Source organism: Saimiri boliviensis, chromosome X, assembly GCF_048565385.1.
Source record: "Saimiri boliviensis isolate mSaiBol1 chromosome X, mSaiBol1.pri, whole genome shotgun sequence".
In the NCBI taxonomy this organism is placed as follows: Eukaryota; Metazoa; Chordata; class Mammalia; order Primates; family Cebidae; genus Saimiri; species Saimiri boliviensis.
The window spans coordinates 135,911,884-135,936,249 of NC_133470.1; the positions used below are offsets into that span (position 1 = coordinate 135,911,884).

At 32.9% G+C, this 24,366-nt stretch overlaps 1 protein-coding gene across 5 annotated transcripts in view; it reads right to left on the bottom strand.

The window, feature by feature from the left end:
* Positions 1-24,366, bottom strand: part of DIAPH2 (diaphanous related formin 2) — a 914,837-nt gene that overhangs the window by 677,977 nt on the left and 212,494 nt on the right. For all 5 annotated transcript variants that reach the window (XM_074391645.1, XM_074391644.1, XM_074391643.1 and 2 more), the window contains 5 exons: positions 23,500-23,608; positions 10,667-10,777; positions 4,579-4,697; positions 2,555-2,671; positions 195-313 (listed from right to left, as the gene is read on the bottom strand). In XM_074391645.1, coding sequence (XP_074247746.1) covers positions 195-313; positions 2,555-2,671; positions 4,579-4,697; positions 10,667-10,777; positions 23,500-23,608 — 575 coding nt within the window. The remainder of the gene's footprint in view (positions 1-194; positions 314-2,554; positions 2,672-4,578; positions 4,698-10,666; positions 10,778-23,499; positions 23,609-24,366) is intronic.

Consider the following 24,366-nt stretch of genomic DNA (forward strand, 5'->3'; position numbering starts at 1 on the left):
ACAGGAAGAACTCTCAAAATCATTATAATTAACAATTATAGCAATTGAGTACCCAGAGACACAAAGATTTACTGGATATGAATAGAAGTTCAGTAAGAACTGAAACTTCTTACTGAACTTCTTCACTTAAAAAGTGCTTATAATACAAAAAGTATAAAACACAATCAGAGGACAATGAGGATTATGTTACATACCTATCAGATGAGTGAAATCAATGTCTAATCTTTGTCTGTACTTGAAGTCTGGATCCATACCACTGCAGTGTAGCACTATCTGTGAAACACATTCTTCAATTATTTTGTAATATTGTGGCCTGAAAAAGAGAAAGTATTCATGAACGCCTTTCTATGCATGCAAATCAATTTTCTTTAGAAGAGATTCAACATATTAGAAGAACTAGGTGTTTTTCTGAAGTTGTTCAAAAAAATCCTACAGCCACTACACTCCCTTAGGACAAGTATGCCTAAGATTAAGGATGGTCTGGGTATTACAGCACCAAACCACTGTGATGTAATCGACATCTAGTGACTTAATAATCTAGTTTGCAGGGATGCATGCTTCTGTTCAAAGATACTTATCAACTTGTTCTATTTACTTATGCTATTGTTTCTAAGGTTAATAAAAACAAATGAGCCATTAGTCCTACATTCACAGATACAGAAACAGTTCTAGGCATCTGCAGGTTCTCAATTTCAATAAGGGATGAGTTTCTTCACATTAGGCGGCAAGCGACGTTTTGAATTTACTACAGCACTTTTAGTCAAGATCGCTATAACAAGCTTACAAAACTGGACAGAGCCACTTATGTTATGAAACTATTCCAAGGATCTATTTATGCAACGCATTTTAAAAGATCCATTTTATAAAAACATACGCACTTAATATGCATGGCTATTGCTTCAATTTGTTTAAAGTGACAGAGGTTTTAAAACATATCCTAATTCTGTAATCTATCAAGGTAATTCTGGCTTTAAAAATGACCACTCACATACTGCAAAATTTTTAAAAGGCACTTTTGCATTAAAATATGAGTAAGATTTAGTACTTCTCAGGGCATAATAAATTCAACAGAGAAAAATCAGTAGTAAGAAGTACTACTATAGACAAATTACGATATAAACTTCCCTAAATATAGTGTGCTGATAACTAGCCAACCTACTAAAAGTGGGTAAATGAAGCCAAATAGACTCTAATAGCTCTTCTATGTCTTTAGTAATGGGTCTGGTCCCAAGAATAAGAATAAATAGCAATATATATTAAACATCTGGGGTTTTTTCTAAGTCATCATCAGGTTGACAGTAAATAATACTGGATTATAACCTCCGTCTAGTCAATGGTTAAATAAGGAAAACACAGCTGTTCTCTTTCAGGCCAGGTAAATCATCCATGTGGAATAAAATGCTTGCCACACTTCTGCCTCACATGGATGTTCTTAGGATGAAAAACATGCCATATGATGGTAACTTCTCATTTATTCATAGTCGTTGAGAGATGGATACTTTCACATAAATGACATTTCCCAGGTAACTTGAGTATCTATGGGCAGAGTATCCCTTTCATATTTGTCAGAATTTAATTTAAAATACAATCATTTCAATGTATTACCAGCCTTACTGCTTTAAAAACAACACAAAATTTAATATTTTAAACATTTTTTATGTCTCTGTAATGTCATGATGCCCATCAAATTATTGTACTGGTCTGAACTATAATCATTCTCTGGGCTGCTTTACAGCTGTAATTTTTGTTGAGACTGTGCTGACCTCATGGTAGCTTTCCTTTTCCCTTTAATCAAGCAGGTTTTGAGAAATCAAAGAACCTAGGTTGTCAGAATTTCACGCAAATTAGAGTTTGAAGGACAACTAAGAGTCTCTTGAACAGTTAAATATAATGTCATGGTCACCAGGCTGTGGATAATTTCAGTCACTCAGAAGCCTTTACATAACTTTCTGGTTTGCAGATATATTCCCTATTAACTAGATTCTGAAACTTTTAACTTTAGTGGTTATTATTATACTCATTTATTTTAAAGGATGACATTATAGACATGAAATTGAAATATCAGTAGTATAATTTTCTTAGATGTTAAGATCACATTTATTAGTAAATACTGTAATAAGAGAAATAACAGTAAAACCTTACTTAACATGCACAAGATAAAACTTTCAAAGTTCTACCCCAGAATCTTCAGTGCTTTTTCTTTGATATCACTATCTAGCAAATAAAATCCATTACAGGATTTTATTTAATAAAAGTGTGGCAAGCAATGAACCTGTTGGGTTCATTGCTACCAAAGTCCTATCACTGGAGTACCCCATTTTTAAAAGTACATCTCTCTCTTCTGGCCAAATTAAGAAAATGAACACCTTTGAAAAAATGTTACCTAAAGGAGTCAAACTCTTATACCCTCTGCGTGTGTATATATATATATATATATATATATATATATATATATATACATATGCACATATTCTGTAGTCCCCACTACATTGTTCATTTTCCTTTAATATCCAATTCAAATTATAAATATAGTACTCTTACAACTGCCTCTTACCTGATATAGTAATCATTTCTGATAAGCAAAAAATGTTGTAGAATGGATAAGAAGTAATTTTCAGCAGCAGTGTCCTTCAGCATATTATATAGAAGATGATACACTTCATTCATATCAGTAGAAAGTAAAGGAAAAAAATTAAAGATTCTTGATGGAAGTTTCATTCATAACAAAGGTGTTTAACTTTGTAAAACATCGACTTAAAATCTTGCTTCCATTACTATTTCTAAACCTTCAACTCTATGATCCAGTATTTAAACATCTGCATAAAGTAATGATTCTCTGGAATCATTTTGATCTTTAAATTAGAGAGACATACCTCAAGAGCATGTCCAAGACCATTTGACCAGATCAAAATCTTAAATGTTCTGTTATTCATATTTTAAACTCCAGATTACAGCTGGTACCATTGGAATAGCCATGCCATCAGTGAAAATGGTTTCCTTTTGATCTCCCTGTAGTTGTGATAGAGGACCTGTATTATTCATGCAAATCACTACTACTCTATTTGCACTGCCACATAAGATAGAAGGCAAATGAGCATGCCGTAAACTGCGAAAAGATCACAAAATCAGTTTTATTTTATCCAGATGAAATACTTACTAAATCTGAAATTATTATTATTTTCATTCATTTCTATTTCACTATTTGATAAAAAATGAAAAGTAGAGACAAGATATAAAGAGTGGTAGAAATTTAGATGCTTTCAGTAAACTAGAAATCAGATTTCAAAAATGGATCCATTTTTGTAATAAAAGGGAGAACCAGGAAAACCAAGGTAAAATAAAGATAAAACATAAGATGTAATTCAATATCCTAAAATAACCTAAAATGTCAACATTTTCTCCAAAGTAGAATTAAGCACATGATGGCTTACTTCTTAGACCCCACATAAGAGTGTTGTACTAAAGTCTCATGAGGTCCTTAAATGGCTACGCAATGGATCCAAAAATAGCTTTATGGTGAAGTTTGATTATAAGAGAAATCTATGTAAAGATATTAATTGATACGAAAAGCATTTAATATTATAGAAGCCACAGTAGACTGGTATCACTAATGAATAAAAATTACTAGAAATTATTCCTTATAATAACGTTCTTCATTGCATACACATTTATCCAATACCTATGTGTAAGACTTTCATAGAATCATTGAAGGAAAAAAGATTAAACATAACATTTCTGCCCTCAATCTCACAGGGGCACAAAACTGTACATAAATAAAATAGAACAAAGAAAGTACTTTGGGTATTTCAAGGAGGCGAATATTACTTCCAGCTTTGGAGGGTGGGGGCAAGGGGTAGGAAAGGGAAGAAAACATCACTGAGAAAAAGTCCAATGCAAAGGTCACTTTGGTTCTGATGTGTTTCCCAACTTCACCACAATCCATTAAGAAACATAACAGGTGAGAAACGAATGGCCAGCAATGCTATGACAACCATCATCTCTTAGATCTAAAATCATTTTATGTAAAATTGTTGCCATCAGAAGGTTATATGCTAGCTGTATTTGGCTCAGATGCTTCTACCACATAGCCTTGTGATAGTCAGACACTATTGCATCTAAACATTTTTGTTATTGCTAAGAAACACAAATATTTGAATACAGAATAAGACATTTACTTGAATTGCACTGTATCTCTAAGTCACTGAAGCTTGATTTAATAAACTGAATAAGTATTTTACCTATAGTCACATATGAATGCAGTGAACTTTTCCCAAAAAAATCCTTACATGTGAGATATATTGCCTTATGCTCTTCTTTATTCAAGACCACTGAGCAGAGTATACCTATAATAATGTGAGCCATTGTGCAGATTTCAATACACTCTGTGTAAATCATCAGGACAGTATGACAATGCCTCAACATGAATCTCAAGGACAGCATCATAGTGAGGTTCTAATATAAATAAATGGATATAAATTGGCCTGGGAGACAAGAATCCTAATAGTGGTCCACAAAATTACCCACAAATCCCTTTCTCACAATGCACACAAAATTGTTTTGTGGTTTGTCAAAGGATATTCCATTTCTGCTCGAATGTCATTGAGACGGTGTGACAATTCAGTTAGGTCATCTTCTTTGTTTTCATCAAATACTTTCAACTGAATATCAAGCTCATCATTCTCTTTTTCTTTCAGATCCTAATATATAAACATAAAACTTAACACATGAATAACAGTTTGACATCAGCATATTTAGGTAATAAAGGGCAGAACACAATTATTCATTTATAAACACAGAAGCAATTTCAAATATTGACGAGGGCACTTGGTTTTCTGAAAGTAAATGTAGCTAAATTTTTTATTTCAAAATAAAAGGACCTCATTGCATTCACTTCATTTTTTTTCCATGCCCTACATTTTGATTATTCACATTAAAAAATTAACGATCAGTTCTACAACAGAAAAAAAGTAATTGCTAACAACCCAAATTAAATGTTGTCGTTTTGACTAAACACACTAATCAAAGATTGCAAAAGAACTCATGCAGTCAGAACATTCACATAAGCCTCTGGCAAAAAATGCAAATACAGATCAATTGTATTAATGAAGAACAAATGCAAGGATATATTCAAGCACAACAGTCCCAAGTATGGCGTGAAAAGATGTATAAACACATTTATTTTAAATGATATTTTGTGATTTTAAAGCAAAAAGGCGTCAGGACTTTTTATCAAGCTGGACGTCTACCTCCTCCCCCACCTTATATTTTTGCTTAGCCTAATCACAAAATACCAACTTGGGAATAAAAGTTACGTTTTTGTAATACATTATAAGCACATGCATTACAAATCTCTGATAATTTTCATAATAATAGTATAAAAAATTTAGAAGCATGCCACACTAGAGATTGTTGGGCTCAATATATATCACCTGGAATATCTTTTAATATGTGTCCATTAAGTTGCAGCTTTCAAAACCCAAATCGATAATCACAACTGTGGATGTTCAAGGGTGATACCGAAAGTGAGACTAGGATGTTCAGAGCTGAGCTTGAACTCTAAAAGGAAATGCATGGTGGACTTCAAATTAGGGCGATCAAACAAAATGGGATACACTTCTCGTTCCTATCTTTATTCAATAGAACTATTATAGAGATATAATGGCTATTACTGAAGCCAAACAAATTTCAGCAATTTCTAGACGCCTTTTTTTCTAACATTCACATACATAATAATTTATTGAAAATTTACCTGCAGGGCATATGAAAATAATTATTGTTTCTAGATAATTTCATATAAAATATAACAAGTAAATGTATTTATATTTGGTTTTCTTTTTAGAAATAACTTGCTTTAGCTCTAGTTTTCCAGTTTGAAACGGAATGAAGAAATTTATTAGAATGCAAAATTATCTAACATTGCTGGGTCATACTATCAGGTGATTTCTGAACTCTATTTAGAAAATTATGTAAGCCAGACAAACCCAATACAGTGGTCATTGCAGAAACAACCTTTTACTCATTTTAGAGCATAATTTTTTTCTCATTCTTATCACCATATATTCTCTCTCAGAAATCATCATAAAAATTAAACACTTTCAACTATGTCAGAAAAACAGAAAAATTCGAGTACTGTCATTTAATTAGCATAGAATGTTATAAAACATGAAAATCAGTCAGCATGATTAAAATATTTTCAGTGAAAATAACTGGATAAATGTGTAGTTTAGTTCTTAATTAGGTCCAGACATTATTTATACAATATACATAGTATATGAGCATATATGGCACAACATAAAATTTAGACATGTATACGTGCAATAGTTTATAAATATTCTTTATTAATAATGCTCCAGGCCTATCGAAGTTGCTCCTCATTTAATGTCCTCAGTAGTTCTTGGAAACTGCAACGTGAAGCAAAAAAAAGTATAACAAAACCAGTTTTCTTTTTCTCATTAATGTTATAATGAAAGGACATTATTCAAGGATCTGCTGCACATGGTTTTGCTTTCAGGTACAGTTTGCAAGATCCCATCAATGACATTAAGTGAGAACTTACTGTAAATATATATTCATACACACATACACATAGGTTTACGTTTATAAAACTTCTTTTCAGCCAAATCTCAAGCCTTGAAATATTCATAAATTTATGATAAAATAAAAATTTACTGAATAAAAATTTTTATATAGTACAAATAAGATGGCTATGCTATAAAAGTAAATGGAAATCTATCACTGAAGTTTTAAATATTAAAATGTCAACTAACACAAAGTTACTGAAATACATTGTTATTAGTTATGTGAAATACTCCATGCTTGCTATTTTTTAAAAAGACATGCTGTATAGATTTAAACCTATTTTTTTTGCAGAATCCCTGAAATATATAATTTTCTAGAAAATAGTGTACTTCAAAGGAAATCAAAGTCCACTGCCAGTACACTACTGATTAACAGTCAAACAATAAAAATGGAGTGTTCAAAACAATAAGAGTTTCTCTTACTTTTAAAGAGATAAAAGTATGCCTACTGCCTACAAACACCATTTCTTATTATGTTTTTTCTTCACATATTTGATTTAACTAATATTTTCTTAATTATTTAACTAAATAAAAGGCAGATGGGGAAAACTTCACAAGAAATCAATGCAAATTAAGTACAGAAAAAAATACTATTTTAAAACTCACTGGAGAATTTGTAACAACTCATTTATTCTACATTACTAAAGCAAATTTAGACATAAAATTTCCATATAAATGAAATACAAACTCTTTTCAAACACCAAAATTTAACCATAGGGATGGGAGGAATCTTGAAAATAAACTTTTACAGAATATAATTAAGATAATTATGTTGTCTTGAAGATTCTGATAATTATTATGAAAAAAGTTTCACTCTACTATAATGTTGATCTCAAGGATTATTGAAATACTAAGAACTAGTTTTCCCCAACACATAATGGTTCTAGATATATATAATCTTTCATCCATGTTCCAACAATTAATATTAGCCCTAACCACATCTAATTTGTTGCTTTGAATATACTATATTCTAGAATATTAGGGAATTCTTGTTAGAATTGTATATAAAAAAAAGAATAGACAAAAATGTAAAGATTTTAAAGGCTCATCTATGACCATATTATTAAGCTTTACTGCATATATAAAGGATATGTAATGTTACTATAAATTCCAGTGGTTTTAATTTAAATAGTCAGTTAGTAGGTTAATTAGATACTAATTGACATGGGAGGTATATAGTATATGTTAACCCATGATCATTCTGTCCTCCTCCCAAATTGTGATAAACTACAACAGTAGTGAAATTTATGATTCTAAAGAAATTATCTCTAATCTTCTCAAGGCCTATCTGCCTGAATTCTGATTCTACTCTTGCATATGAGAAATGCCTGGCCAGGTGTGGTGGCTCACACCTGTAATCCCAGCACTTTGGGAGGCTGGGGTGGATCATTTGAGGCCAGGAGTTCAAGACCAGCCTGGCCAACATGGTGCAACCCTGTCTCTATAAAAAATCAAAAGAATAGCTGGGTGTGGTGGCACACCTGTAGTCCCAGCTACTTGAGAGGCTGCAGTGGAAGGACTGCTTGAGCCCAGGAGACTGAGACTGCAGTGATCTGTGATTGTGCCACTGCACTCTAGCCTGAGTGACAGAGCAAGAGCTTATATAAAAAAAAAAAAAAAAAAAAAAAAAAAAAAACAACAAAAACAAAAACAAAAAAACCCGGGGAGAATTTTTTTCCCCCCAAACAAACATCTCTGCCCTATCCTCAATACAGTATGATTTTGACAATTTCTCTTTAGAAGGACACGTCCAACCTCTTAGTTGAGAATCAGAGCCATATTTAATCATATTTAGCTCTACTGTCTTAGAGGGAAAAAAAAAATATTTTGAGAATCCTTGTAGGTTCTATTCCAAAACTTTTGCTTCCCACTTTTATCTTGCTGGAGAATCACTGAGATCTGAGAAGCAGGGCATAACAAAGAGATGTGATAGTCAAAGAGAAGTCTAATTGGAAGTATATATTAAAAGTACCACAGGCTAGAACAGGTAGTACCTGTAGGGCAAAATAGGGTATGGTTAATAAATACAAAAATACAGTTTGATAGAAGTAAAAAGATCTAGTGCTCAATAGTACAACAGTGATTATAGTTCATGATTATTTTTATTTCAAAATAACTATAAGAGTAGGATTAGAATATTCCCAACACAAAGAAATGATACATGCTTGAAGTGACAGATATCCCTTACCCTGATTTGTTCATTACACACCATGTTCTTGTATCAAAATATAAATTTTGCCACAAAAATATGTATATTATGTATCCATAATTAAAAATGATTTTTAATTTTAAAAAGAATATATAAATAAAAAGTACATGGTACCACAAAAAGTTTTATATAGGGCCATAGGGCCAATGGAAAAGTGTAGCTTAGAAACACTGGCACATAATCTTAGCTGTCTGTGTAACCAAATGAATAACATGTGACCACTGAGCCCAACAGAGATTAACATACCCAGACAAAAGTACAAAAGTTTAAGGACACGAACTACAATATCATACCTTATCTGAAAAATGAGGGACTAAAAGAAATTAAAATGAGAGTCAGTTTTCTCAACTAGCCATTCAGTAGTATGAAGGAAAAAGTGAATGATCAATTATAAATCGAGGGAAGTGAAAGAGAGAAAAGTAAGAGCAAAAACTATGGCAGAAAACATGACATATTAGTAATTGACCAGAGGATGCTACAGAGCCCTCGCAGCCAGCAAGTCTTCAAAGATATTCCTATAAACGGAGAACCAGCCCAGTAAGAACAAGCATGGAAACCAACAAGAAGGCAATTCAAAAGCAAACTACAATCAAGACTATAAGATTATCTTTAGCGACCTAAGGCTACAGACTTTGGATGAAAATATAATTAGTGAAAAAAACCCAAGAATAATCATACGTCATACAAACTGTATTTGGTAAATGTGCCTAAGTTAACTGCACACTGAATCTCTAAATGGGTCACTTAAAATGTTGCTTTGATTCACTGCATCCAATTCCTTGGTTTTAAGTGTCAAGAATGAAAGAACCACTTCAAATAGGATTGACAAAGAAATTTCCAAAACCAGGTAGATCCAATCATACATCTTATTACAATGGGTTTAACAGGTCCAATCACACAACTTATTATGATGAGTTTCAACTACTTTCAGTTAAAAGTATCCCACCACACATTACAAATTTATACTACATACTGGTTCCTCACCAGGAAATGTCCTCAATTTGGGTACTTCTGGTAAACTAGGTCATACACACGCACACGTGTGCACACACACACACACACACACACACATACACACTCATTGACATTTATTCCTTTTTTTTTTTTTTTTAATCTCTCCTCAGTGCTTTTTCCCCATTTCCTTACTTTTACTTCTTGTCTCATAGGCATATTCTGAGTAGCTTAAAGACACTGGCATAATTTTACTTGTCTTGAGCAATGCCATAGTCTTCAATAAAGTCAATCCTCAGTTAACACACTTAATAAAATATAAAACCACAGTAGTTTTATTTGTATTTATAAAAATAAATGTGCTTATTTAGTTCTGATTCAGCATATAAAGCCATTCCAAAAATGTTTACAACACTATCATAATTAGAGCAAATATTCATATTCAATTTAAGAAATAAAACTGTTTTTGATTTGAGAAGTTCCTACAGCCTTGCAACGAGAGTAACATTCTTAAGCAATGTGTCTAGCATATACTAATCAAAGCTCCATGCATGCTTATGCTGAATACCAATTAAATCAATCTAAGTTATCAAAGATGAAAGCAGAAAATTTTAAATGAAAATTGAAACTGCAAAAACAAGTCTCATGTTTTCAATACTCAAACTTCAAAGAAAAGAAGTTCCCTTTTGACTTAAGAAAACAACAAAAACCAAAAACACATCACTTCTGGGCACATTATTAGCTGAATTCTGAATCATCATTTGTATGTAGAGAATGCTGTTACTGGAATACAAAAAAGCTTACAAAATGTCTAATGCTTTACAAAACAAAATAGCAAAGCACATTTATTTACTCTGCTTCAAGGGCTTTTGTCGAAGTGAAAAAAATTGAAATTCATCAGCGTAATAAATGTATACATTCAACTTACTGGTAACATTGATTTTAGTCCTGAACGGAGGAATTCATTCCTTAAATGTATTCGAAAATCAAGCTCATAAGGAGAAGTGACAAGGGCATTTATAAACTGCATGCAGGCCACCTGCAATCAGAAAGCAAATTTTGTTTTTAAAAAAATCCACCTTAAATAAATTAATAAAATAATTCATGAAGATAACGCATTCACTAAAGGCATACACGCATAATGATAAAATAAGAAATGCAAATATTTCTACAAGTATAATGGTTATGACTTTAATTAGAAACAACAAAATTAACAACATAGTATATAATGTTCAAAATAATTCTAACAAAGACGTGATGACCAAGTAGGTTATGCTTTTTAAAATAATATGAAGAAATATTAAACTCCCTCTGAAAAACCCAAATTGCAAAAGTGGGCAGACAGAGCCCTTTGAAAAGACCACAAAATGGATCTTTCATGTCCAGTTGTCCTCACAGTATACTTGGCCTCAATTCGACAGTGTTATAAACACTTCTAAAATAAATGAAATAAAGTTATAAAAGTACCTTAATATTAAACTGGGAACAGTGATAAATTATTACATTAATTTATACTCTCTCCATCCTCTTAATAGGATTATTTGTACAAAATATATAAAGTATTAAAATATGTAATTAAGATGAATAAACTTACCAGGTATGACAAAAAAAAAGATAATGGAAGTGAATTAAGATCAACTAGAAGGCACTGTGACACTAATACTAATGCACATTTCAAAATAAAGCATATGTAAGGGCTTGTTTTCAAGTACAGTATTTGATTAAATATATTGATACTAAAAATGAGTTATACTTTTCTTATCTTCTGATTTTCATATTCCCTATTATAAAAAGGAACTTATTTTCTGGTAATTTTAATCTAAAAGGGAATCAACAAAATGCTAAGTGCCAGGTATTCCATAAATTATTTCCAAGTAGCATTTTTGGAAAATGCTGCTCAAATCTAAAGTAACTGGCTAATCATTTAACTGAAAAGACGTAATTTAAATTTATTATTTTTCAAGACTGCAATGAGTAGAAGAGTGGTCATAGTGCAAACTACAAGGAGTCTCCTCAGAAAAAAACAGAGTATACAAAGATACTAAGTATATATAGAAGCAGACACAAATAAATCAATAGCATGGGAAAATATATATTACCAAAAGACAATATTTCAAAAATATTTTCACTTGACTTCCACAGATTTATTGTGATACAGTTATTTTTTCCAAAATAGGGAGAAGAGATTAAAAGGTATGCTTTACTTTTGAATCTGTATCTTACATATTTAAGTTGCTTTTTGGGAGATTAGCCCATCTGCCTCACATTTACGTTCAAAAATCAAAAGTTACATGCTTTAAAGGGGCTGATTAAGGTTATTTCTAACATGACCAGATATCTGATATGATACAACAATATAGTCTAATTTCTATGAATGTTGGAGTGTCAAGATAAAACACTTACACAACTGACTAAATATTTGCCATAAATTTGGCATTACCTTTAAAGACATACCAGATAAGTTATTATGAAGCTTATGCTTTAATGGATTACTTAACCTTCCTATTTACAATAGGAAATCATGTAAATCTTTATATAGTTTTGATACTGGGCTATAAATTTGCATACTGTACATGTCCACAGCTATAGTATAATTGTTTTTGCTTGAATGACTCTTGTTATGTTACAACTATGACATGACCAAACAAGCCAAAGTACATGTCCAATCCAAAATTAATAGAGAGAAAAGTTGCCATCTGTTAGGATTGTTTTTGCCAGAAGAAATTCTAGCTTAATGGCTTGTATTAATACCCGACAAGTAAAGAAAACATTTCTGTAAGAAACAAGTTAATAAGTCCTGCAACTGTATCTTTATACAAATAAAAGTATTTAGATCAGGAGACAATAAAGATAATAAAAGTCAATAAAATTAATGAATGTGTCAATATAACTTTAATAATATGTTTCAATGACATCAAATACTCACTTTATATATAATTTATGAATATATAGTTTAATATGAAAACAGAGAAGCTCCATCCATTGACTATAGTATATAATAATTGGGAGATAATGTACAGTCAATTTTAAAAAGGTAAAGGCACTGGCTTAACAATGTACCATTTATTGTATATCATATTCTAATAGATATTTAATTAACTACAAACAACATAAGATGAATAGACATGCTAGCGTGTCGTTTTCCAACGTAAGCTGATGAAGTTATACTATTTTATAGAGGTATGTATATTGTTACCTAAATTTTTGCTATTCATTTATGCCGTTACACAAATGCTGCCCTTTTCAGAGAATAAGAACAATATCTCAAATCCAAAACTGGAATAATTGTCACTATTTACAAATATAAATTTAAATTTAAATAAAAGGGCAGAATATATTATTACTTAATTATAAACATAACAAACCCATTGTGTGTATCCTGAGTTCAGAGCTAAATACAATATCATGAAGTATTATCATCATTATTATTAGTTACCAGACAATGTATTAAGTTCTTCACATAATTCACAATCTAATCTCACCTTCATAAAAACCACACAAGGTTAGTATTACTGTTATCCTTATTTTACAGATGATGAAGCTGAGGCTCAAAGTAGGTAGAATAACTTATATAAGGCCACACGGCAAGGAGGAAACTCATGATTATAAACAATATCACTTTACTACAAATATAATTTCCAGCACACTACAAAGGTCTCATAAACTCCAGGCACAGATTCTCGCAACAAAAGATTTTGAGGATGGGTAAGATGATAAAATTTAACTGGTGCAACATGCATAATATATAGTGGGGGTATGTAGCTTTAAAACTATAGGTTAGGTTGGGTGCAGTGGCTCATGCCCGTAATCCCAGCACTTTGGGAGGCTGAGGTGGGTGGATCACGAGGTCAGGAGATTGAGACCATACTGTTCAATCACTTGAACCCGGGAGGCGAAGGTTGAAGTGAGCTGAGATCACACCACTGCACTCCAGCCTGGTGACAGAGCAAGACTTCGTCTCCAAAAAAAAAAAAAAAAAAGAAATAAAAAAACTATAGGTTAATTAGAAAAAGATACAATAATATAAACCATATGTTGTCTAGAATACATAGTGGTTACCGTAACATATAATGTAATGCAAAAAAAAAAAAAAAAAAAAAAAGCAAAAGTAGAAAATAGTTCTTGGAGTAGGTTAAATTCCATTTCATGGACATCCTGAGCAGTAAAGTATAAATGGCATCTCATCATCCAAAATAATGGTCTGCCACTCCTCTTCTTTACTTCTTGCTACCCCACTCCATACTCAACATGTATATGCATGTGAACACATGTACACACACACACTAGAGTACTGTGCTATACAACATGGGAGCCATTTATTACAGGTTAAGTTTAATTACAATTAAATAAAATTAAAAATTCAGTTGCTCAGTTTCACTAGCCATTGTTTAAGTGCTCAATAGCCACATGTGGCTAGTAGCTACCATATTGGATAGCAAGGATATAGAACATGGGAGAAAGTTTGACTGAACAGCACTACACTGGAGATTTTAAACAAAAAAAGACATCTGGTCTAATCTCTGAAACCTTAGGTTCAAAGAACTACAAAGCTCATTGCTGAAAAATAAAAATTTCAAAATTCATATGCTCAACTTCCAAGTATTTAAATTTTTAAGAGATAAGTGTATTCTATTGTCCTCTTACAATGCAAAATCAATCTGCTTTCCAAAAAAAAAAAAAAAAAAAAAATTTAACTCCAGAGAAAGAAAATATGAGATTTTAAAGCTAGACAGAACATAAAATACTCTGGTCCAATATGTTACTTAAAAGTAAAGAAAGAAAAAACCTGGAAAGATTGGATGATTTGCCCAATATCACATAACTAATAAGCCCCAATGATGTAACTAGAACTCAGTTCTCCTGACCTTTAGCCTTAGATTCATTCTACCATATTATATTGCACAAATCTGGTCTTGCTTAATATGATTAATCCTTATACTAAAAAGAAACCAAATGCCTTTGAGTTGACTATCACAAAGTCCATTATCCAGAGTTGCTCTGTTGCTTAGTGTCTTTTTATAATAGCTATGTTTCAAAATGGTCTGCCATATCTATTGTTACAAATATAGTTTCCATGAGAATTAAAATTTTAAAGTCACAGAAAATCAGTGAATTTTCTCCATTAGTAATACATAGGCTAGGGCCACAATTCTGATGTTTAATTAGTAAATACAGTCAATTTCTGTATTTGCATTTTCATTCAGTGGTATCATAAGACTTCAACATGAGATACATATATAGCCTATTGAATGAATACATAAGCATATATAGTTAAAAACCACCAGTTTTGTGCATGTGATAAAGTATCCAATCATTTATGCCATGTATAATTATATATGACAACTAATCATTATCAGTTTTCTACCACATTAGGATCCTGCCATTACTAGAATAGTATATTATATTTCTAGAATAATCATCTACATTCTTTAGTCACCAAATGTTGTTGTCTTCATTCTGAGGTGGTATGGTACACAGAGTAAAATATTAGAAAACAGATGATAAACTTTCAGAAGGCAAAGCTCATTTGTATATGCCTAGGGTTTATTTCTAACACTTAACTGTCCCAAATAAAGTAATTAAAATATAGCAAGTGAATACGATTTAAATATTTCAAATTTTATTGGCATAAGGCACAACATTACAAAAAGAAATTTAAGTGTTTTTTTTTTTTTTTTTTTTTTTTTAACCTAAGTGACAGAGAAAGGGAAATACTTAAACATAAATATCTTCATAAGATTACTGGGAAAACGCTAGAACCTGTTACTGATTTTAACTTACAGGCTTTGAAAACTATACAAACATCTATCTACCCATTTAATCACAATTCATAGAGCTATGGGGTACAATAATTGCCAACTTTAGGGCATTCTCAGACAGATTATCCATATTGCCATTATCTGTGACAAATTGTACTTTTAAAATTTTATTGACACTGTTACACAGTTGACCTTATTAAGTACTCTGTTGACATTAACAAGGTCTTTCTTTATCCTAGCCCAGCAGGAGTTAGGAACAAGATGATTTAAATCAAAGTAAGTATGAGAGAAGAAAGATATGAATGCACAGAGCAAGTTAACTGAGAAATGGAGTACTTTCCAAGCCAATGGAAGTCATTTTCAAAGGTATGAATGAAAAGGAATAAAACAGCATAAAACCTATAGGAAACAAAGCGCAGTATGACTGGACTAAAAACATATGTAGAACCGTAGTGGAATATGAGGCGAAAGAGAAAGCAACAGCCAGATGAAGTATTTTGTGTGGGCTAAGACTAGACTGTAATTCTGGAGACTATGGGAAGTCCTTGTTGGACTTAAGGATTCTGAAATGCATTTCAGAAAGACAACACTGTGGAAGATAATTTAAAGGGAACCATAACAAAGAACAGAACATAAGGAAAGGATAAAATAGTGAGATGTGACAATGCCCTGAAATAAAAAAATGGCAATGAAGATGGAGAGAGAAGGATACCATGTCAAGGAAGGAAAATACAACATTAGGGATACAGAATTGATAGGATCTGGTGACTAACGGAATGGAAAAACGGAGTAAGAGTAGATTCCAAGATGACTAATATGTTTCTGCTATATACTAATTGTTGGGGAGTACTAAGGTCAACCAGGATCGGAAATACAAGAGAAACGCAGGTCAAAGCTGGAAAGAGAATTACAGTAGGGAGAAGAATTTTTTTTTTAAAGGAAAATAAGTATATTTAAGGACAATATTAAATTTCAACTCCAGTGAGGGTGCAGCTGAATATATGGGGTCTGTGAATTGGGAGGAAGAGATCAGATAAAGACATCACATATGAGTGCTAGTTAATTGAAGTTGTGAGGAAGGATGTGATTGCCCAAGGATCACTCAATATGAGAAAAGCTAAGTATCAAAGGACTGAGGATCAAGCTCTAGGAATCTGCAAATTAAAGGGTCAAGCATAGAAATAAGAGAGTTTAAATGAAACATAGAGGTAAAAGAAAAACAAGGAGAGCTTATGATATGGTTTGGATTTGTATCCCCACCCAAATCTCATGTCAAACTGTAATCCCCAGTGTGGAGTAAGGGCCTGATGGGAGGTGCTGTTCTTGTGATAGTGAGTGAGTTCTCATAACATCCTCCTGCTCCAGACATGCAGGGTACCTCTGCTTCCCCTTCGCCTCCCGCCAAAATAGTACATTTCCTGAGGCCTTCCCAGCCATGCTTCCTGTACAGCCTGTGGAACTGTAAGTCAGTTAAAGCTCTTTTCTTTATAAATTACGCAGCATTGGGTAGTGTTTTTTGTTTTGTTTTGTTTGACGGAGTCCCACTCTGTTGCCCAGACTGGAGTGTAGTGGTGCAATCTCGGCTCACTGCAACTTCCGCCTCCTGGGTTCAAGTGATTCTCCTGCCTCAGCTTCCTGATTAGCTGGGATTACCACCAGGTCCAGCTAATTTTTTTTTCCTTTGGTATTTTTAGTAGAGACGGGGTTTCACCTTGTTGATTTCGAACTCCTAACCTCATGATTCACTCACCTTGGCCTCCCAAAGGGCTGGGATTACGGGCATGAGCCACGGCACCTGACTAAGTAGTTCTTTATAGCAGTATGAGAATGCACTAATACAGTTTAGTATCATGGAAGTCAAGGGAGGAGGGAGTTTTGATGAAGGAGTGATCAATAGTGCTAAAGAGTGCTGAGGAAGCTAATATAATGACTTCAAAAGTGGCCTGTTGCTTTTTATATCAACCCTCTATTACTGAAAATGATAGGTTTGACAATTATTCAGTGTTGACACAGATTTAAAATAAAGACATCCTTCTTTAATTCAGAACTTAGTTTTATGTCAATACCAAAAATGACTACATTGTACAAATATCTCTAAACAACCTCCCATTATAGTAATCTATTTTCTAAATGACACTAATGTAAAACTGTCAATAAATAGAACACGTTTCCTAAGTATTATCATGCACTCATTCAACATTTAATATATAAAATGCTAATTTCTATATATTTTTCCATATTCATAAGCCTCAATGTCTTGTTTTCTTATAAGTGCAAATTTATAAGCTAAATGCTTAGTCCAAAGCTACTCCCTCATATGTGATGGTCTGAGTACACTAATAGCTAATTTACAAGTATGCTTACAGTAAAATCTCAACACTCAAGAACCACTGTGCAAAGAATCAAGCCACATAGGATAGGTCCATATATCTGTTTATCTATTTAAGCATCAACATCTTCTTTCACATGGGACATTCTCTGAAATGAATTATATAATTCCCACATTCTCATGCAATATATACTAGACATAATTTAACAATTTCCTTTTGAGTTAGGGTCATCACCAAATATGTGAGTTAGTGAACTATGGTGTAACTCAGTATCTCGGGAGGTACTGAAGTATGCAGGCCCACTAGTGTTTGCGCTAAGTGAGGTCTATTGTTATTGTTTGCATTCTAGTTTCAGTCTATCCACTCCTCTCGTGCTGCCAGCCTGTCACTTGTCACTTCTTGATGATTCCAGTGTAGTACTCTGGAATAAACCCTCTCCCAACCTTCCAACCTGCACCTCTAGTCTGCTGTGGATGGAAAACAGATAATTGGGTTCGTTAAGGTAACATAAGAAATGAGAATAAATAGGCTCCGATTAAAGGCCAAATAGTTGTTCTCACCATGAGGCTTACTTGACAGATTTGGTGACATCTGTAGGCTTCTGAGATTGTTTTATTCTATATTTGTCTTACTGCTTTTTTAGTTCTCAGTTATATTCCAAAGGACAAATCTACTGAATAGGTGAGGACTAGATAAATGAAGCTATCACACATCAGGAAAGGGCATATTTACAGCTCTGTTTCTGTGTACCATTTTAATTATGACATGTGCAAAGTTCATTATTATTTTCAGCATGTTGGAAAACAGTTTTAAAATGTACTGAATTATGCTAGTATACTTCTTTGTATATACTGAAATACTGTACAAACATGGCACCTTTCAAACTAACAGCAGCCTGTGAAGACTGGCACTGTTTTGATAGTGTATCATTGTATGTTAACCATACTACTTTCCCTTTTTATAAACCATTACTAACGCTCAGTATACCCTAGGTTTTCCTACCTGGCTATCTATAAAGCAGTTTCAGCTAGATGCTGAGATTATCTCACTATCTTTTATGAAGTGACTGCCAGACTGGCCTCTGTTTTACCTCCTGCAAGCCCTTTTCAACTCTCATCCTACCATAGTACTGCTTCTCTATCAGCAAGGATAATTTATAAAAAATGCTTATTTGTCCTTCAAGGCCTACTTAAAATATCACCTCATTACTGAAGCCTTCGCAGACTTATGCAAGACATAGAACACACAGATATAGGAGGGTAATGGTAGGTATTTCAGGCAAAGTGTTCTACATGATAAAACGCTTGAGGGCATTTAAAAGTCTGTAGCGTATCTGGGAAACACCAAGTGTAGTATGGGGCAAACATATGGTACATTTGGGAGAATAACAGGCTCAAAGGGCAGAATATTTAGTTAAGGTCACAATGAAAAAGGTGGCAATGGGTCACAAGCATAGTTTTTGTTTGTTTGTTTGTTTGTTTGTTTGTTTGTTTGCTTTGGAGACAGAGTTTCATTCTTATTGCCCAGGCTGGAGTACAGTGGTATGATCTCTGCTCACTGTAACCTCTACCTCCTAGGTTCAAGCGATTCTCCTGCCTCAGCCTACCGAGTAGTTGGGATTACAGGCATGCACCACCACACACAGGTAATTTTGTATTTTCACTAGAGACAGGGTTTCTCCATGTTGGTCAGGCTGGTCTCGAACTCCTGACCTCAGGTGATCTGTCCACCTCAGACTCCCAAATTGCTGGGATTACAGGCATGAGCCACTGTGCACAGCCCATGAGATTTTAATGATGATAATCTATTAGAATTTGATCTACTTTTAAGGATAACTGACAACAGTGTAGGACATTTGTCTGGAGAGAAAGAACATGTCGGTATGGGGTACTAATTAGGAAATTGTTGAAATAATATTGGTGGGAGAAGATAAAGGCAGTGGAAGTAGAATGGGTTGAGAAAAATTAAAAATTGGGTAGAAGATGATACCTCTATAACCAAAAATAGGAAACACAGGAAGAAGAGGAGACTTAGGGAAAATCAGGTTAACAGAAAGAGAGAATCAGCTATGTTTTAATATAAAAGGAGACACAGCTTAGTAGGTAAAGCAAGACATCTATAGCCAGACTCCCTGGTGGGTTATCTGCGCTTTGACTTCTATTCACACTGTGGCCCTAGGAAAGTTATTTAACCTCTATGAGCCTCAGTTTAATTATCTATAAAATGGGGATAGTACTTAGATCTCTTTCATACAATTACTGTGAGGTTTAAATGAGATAACATATGTAAAGTATTTAAACATTTTCTGGCATATGTATAAATGCTAGTTTTGATTTCTAATTTTGTAATCTCAGTCACTGAGCTGGATGTATAAATCTGGAGAATCACTACCACGGTTGAATTGTAAAACTAGAGAAGTAATTGAGAACATTTGTGGACAAAAATTATTTTTTAAAAGTATGTGTCTGAGCGTATATACATGCACATGTAGATATATGTATGTGCATATGAATGTATGTACGTAAAATGATACTAAAAGAGGATCAAGGGTAGAACATAGGGAGGAGAAACACATTAGAAAGACAGAGGAAAAAAAAACCCAACACCATAAAGGTACTCAGAGAACAAAGGAGAGAATGGTGCCTAGAAAGCCAAGGGAAGTAAAATTTTCAAGGAGGAAGGTGATCAATAGCACCAAGTGATCAGGATTGGAAAGAGGCCATTGGATTTCAAAATTAGAGGCTCACTGTAAATCTTTTTGAGAACTGTAGGAAAGTTGAGCTGTAAAAGGTAATTTAGAAAACACAGAAAAAAAGTATGGATTATTCTTTAGAGGCATGGACTTTAAAATGAAAAGGGGAGACAAGAAGCTACTGGTGTATAATCTATGCTTTACAGAAGAGACCGGAGAATGCTACTAAGGTGAAGGTAAGTCAATGAAGAGAGAGTGTATGAAGATATGCGATATATCTTCCACCTATTTCTTTAACTCCTGAAGATAATGAAAATCCTATCACAGGTACAAAACTTCACTTTAAAGGTAAGCTAGGAAAAAAAAAAAAAAACGTGAGAAGTTAATAACCTTTTTTAAAAACCCCAAAAAGGGGGGAAATGTATATAGTTGTTATTTAAAAAAAATAATTAGTCCTGTATTTTAACAAAATTACTTCCTGAGACTGTAATAACATTTTGGGAAGTCTCAGGATACTACAGAAACAGAAAAGTAGTTCTGCTAAAATACAACACTAATTGTATTTTTTAAACAACAGATTTAAACTTCTGTTTTTTTGTTTCTGTATTCTGAATATATTTGTGAACTTTTACAGGATATCTTTTCATTCACATTAAATAGTCTAAATAAACAAACTCATTTCACAATTCTTGTGAGAGTACTAGACTCTGTATATAACAAATTACTAATTTTTGTAGCTCATTAAAATGTGAAATTTTAAATTGTGGTTTGCATATGTTTGCATCTATAATCAGTATTCAACAGTTTTTTGAACACTTAACAAGATGTCTGTGATTTTTCCATATGTTACTTGTTAACAACTTGTTATTTTATCATTCCATTCTGTCCAGCTTCCTTAAGGCTAGCAAGTATCTTTCCCATCTTATTGTTTGGGGTGAACTACTCATTGGCAGAGGTGTCCCTTGAAAGTATAGGCAATGCAGTATTTAAATTCTGGCATCACAAAGACCTGGGTTCAAATTACAGCTCTATTCCTTAACAGCTGTGTGATTTTTGAGTGCCTTCCAGCAATTCAATTCCCTGATCAGTAAACCAGAGGTAATAATATGTAACTCACAGAGTTGTGGCTACAAATTTATTTAAGGAAGGTTTTTTAAATATATCAATGTATTAGGCCCAAGTATGGCAAACTGAGTATAAAATGTAATGAAAAGTTTGAATATAAATAAAACAGTTCATTCCTACTCAACAAACTTTCGAAGAGAGATACAAACTTACACATATATCAGAAAAACCAAAGAAATTTAGTTAGGTAAGTCCAACCACAGGAACACAAACAAAACTTTCAAGGTTGTCCAAAAAAGGCAGTTTTCCACCTTTCAGTAGTAGAGGTACGAAATTTTATCAAGATTAAATTTTATAAGAAAAAATGTATTATAAAAAGGAAAACACTGCTAAAAAAAATCCTAATTTCCAAAATATGTAAATGATCCCAGCACTTTCGGAAGCTGAGGCAGGCAGATTACCTGAGGTCAGGAGTTCGAGACCAGCCTGGCCAACATGGCAAAACCCCATCTCTACTGCAAATACAAACATCAGCCAGGTGTCGTGGTGGGCACCTGTAATCCCAGCTACTTGGCAGGCTGAGGCAAGGAGAATTGCTTTGAGAGGCGGAGGTTGCAGTGAGTGGAGATCGCACCACTGCACTCTAGCCTGAGCAACTGAGTGAGACTCCATCTCAAAAATTAATTAAATAAATAAGTAATATATTTGACAGAAAAGTACACCAAAAAAGTTGATCCAAAATGCTCAGTATCATTGGAGTAGAAGTCATGATTAATAAAGATCGTTAAATATTTGGAGAGGAATTACAATTTTGTTACATTACAGATTCTCTTTAGACAAGCCAATTCATCTATCTTATGCCATTTCAAATTCTGGCAAACAAAGACACAAATACTACATGATATATAAAACAGGGGAAAATTAATTGTGTCTGTTTCACATCAAGCAAGAAATTTTAATACTTAAACATTCAATAGTAATAACTTGGTAACATTAAATTGTAGAAACTACCTTCTCTTTGTTGAATGACAATATGAAAATTAAAAACAAATTTCAGAGACTTTTCCATGGTACATTAAATGGTATACATTGTCTAAAAGAGATCAGCAGAGACCAAAAACCTGGAATCAAATTCCAACTGTACCACTTAAAAACTGTGTCACATTAGACCAGTTATTTAATCTCATTCAGCTTATTCATCCCATAAGCAAAACAAAGAGGATACTACAGTAATAGCTACATAGCTAGGTTGTTTTGAGAATTAAATCAAATAATATATGAAATTAAAATGTTTAGTGCAGGATCTCACACCACAAATACAGGCAATAAACATGCATTCTCATCCCTCAAGAACAGAGTTATCATTCATAAAATGGATCATCTCCTGAAACCGTGTAAGAAAAGACAGTGAGTTTTGTCATTTTCTAAAGAAGGCATTTAGTAAGTTGTGTCTATATAGGGCTATCAAATGGACACTAACCTAAGAATTGCAATTTAATCCCTTCTATTCTGGTGAGTCAGACCTTTGAGTGTTGTCCGAATGACACAAAGAGAGATGTGTTTAATGTCTTAAATTTCTGCAAGTCCACAGATGTTATTAACACATGTTAGGATGACATTGGCCAAACTGCTTGCCCTTTTGTCTGATTATTGCTAAGCATTCAATTTCCCTGGTCTATTATATTAATTACTAAATTCCTGTCCAAACATCAATGAGTCATAACTGCCACTTTTATAAGAATTCCAAAGTATTTGTCGGAATGAAAAAAAAATGTAATTCTCACAAACAAGCAACAGAAAAATTTTAGTTTTACATTCCATACTATTTAAATGTCAGCTAAAATGGAGTTGATGTCATACAAAATGAGTACTTTAAATATAACTCTAGAAGCAATTTAAGACAAAACTAACTCACCTGTAATTGCAAGGCTTCCTGATTTTCTAAACCTTCCACAATTGGTGAAAATCGTTCCCTGTTATTTCTTTCTGCTGCCGTTGTTATAGCCCCTAAAAGTTTATCTAGACTGTAGAGAAAAAAGAAGAAACAGAAATAAGAAATACTTCTTATACACACACTGTAAGCATGGGTCCTTTCAGTATTCCCTGCTTTCTTTCTGGTATTTGATGTTTATATATACTATCAGAATTTTTAAAAATTATCATTTACTTTTATAATTGATGAAAAGTCTATGTTTTCAAATATGTATACATAGTGGAATGGCTAAATCTAGCTAATTAACACATATTGCCTCACATAGTTACATTTTTTGTGGTATGAACACTTAAGATCTATACTCTTAGGAAAATTCAAGCACACACTGTTATTAACTATAGTCATCATTACGGCATAAAATAGATTTCTTGAACTGATTCCTCTAGTCTAACTGAAAGACCATTACAATATAAGAACTGTGTTCCTGTCCGCATATTTCTTTAAGTCCAATACTGATAGATGTAAATAATTTTAGGGCATCAAAAGGAAAATTTGATTTTAAAAATTCTAAAGAAAGTAACTTTACTGGGTGACATTTTAAAAATAATATTTAAGTGATAAACATTAAAATTTAAATTTTCAGGTTTTGATATTTCATGTGTTAACTTTAATATCACTTAAACATAATATGGCACCTATAATTGTTAACAGTTTATTGGAACATAAGCAGATTGTAATTTTATAATAAAGTTCTAGACAGTGATTATTTTTAAAATAATTTTTTAAATCATTTTTTGAAAATGAAAAAAGACTCTAAAAAGGAAAGCCCAGGTAATTAAAGAAGAATGT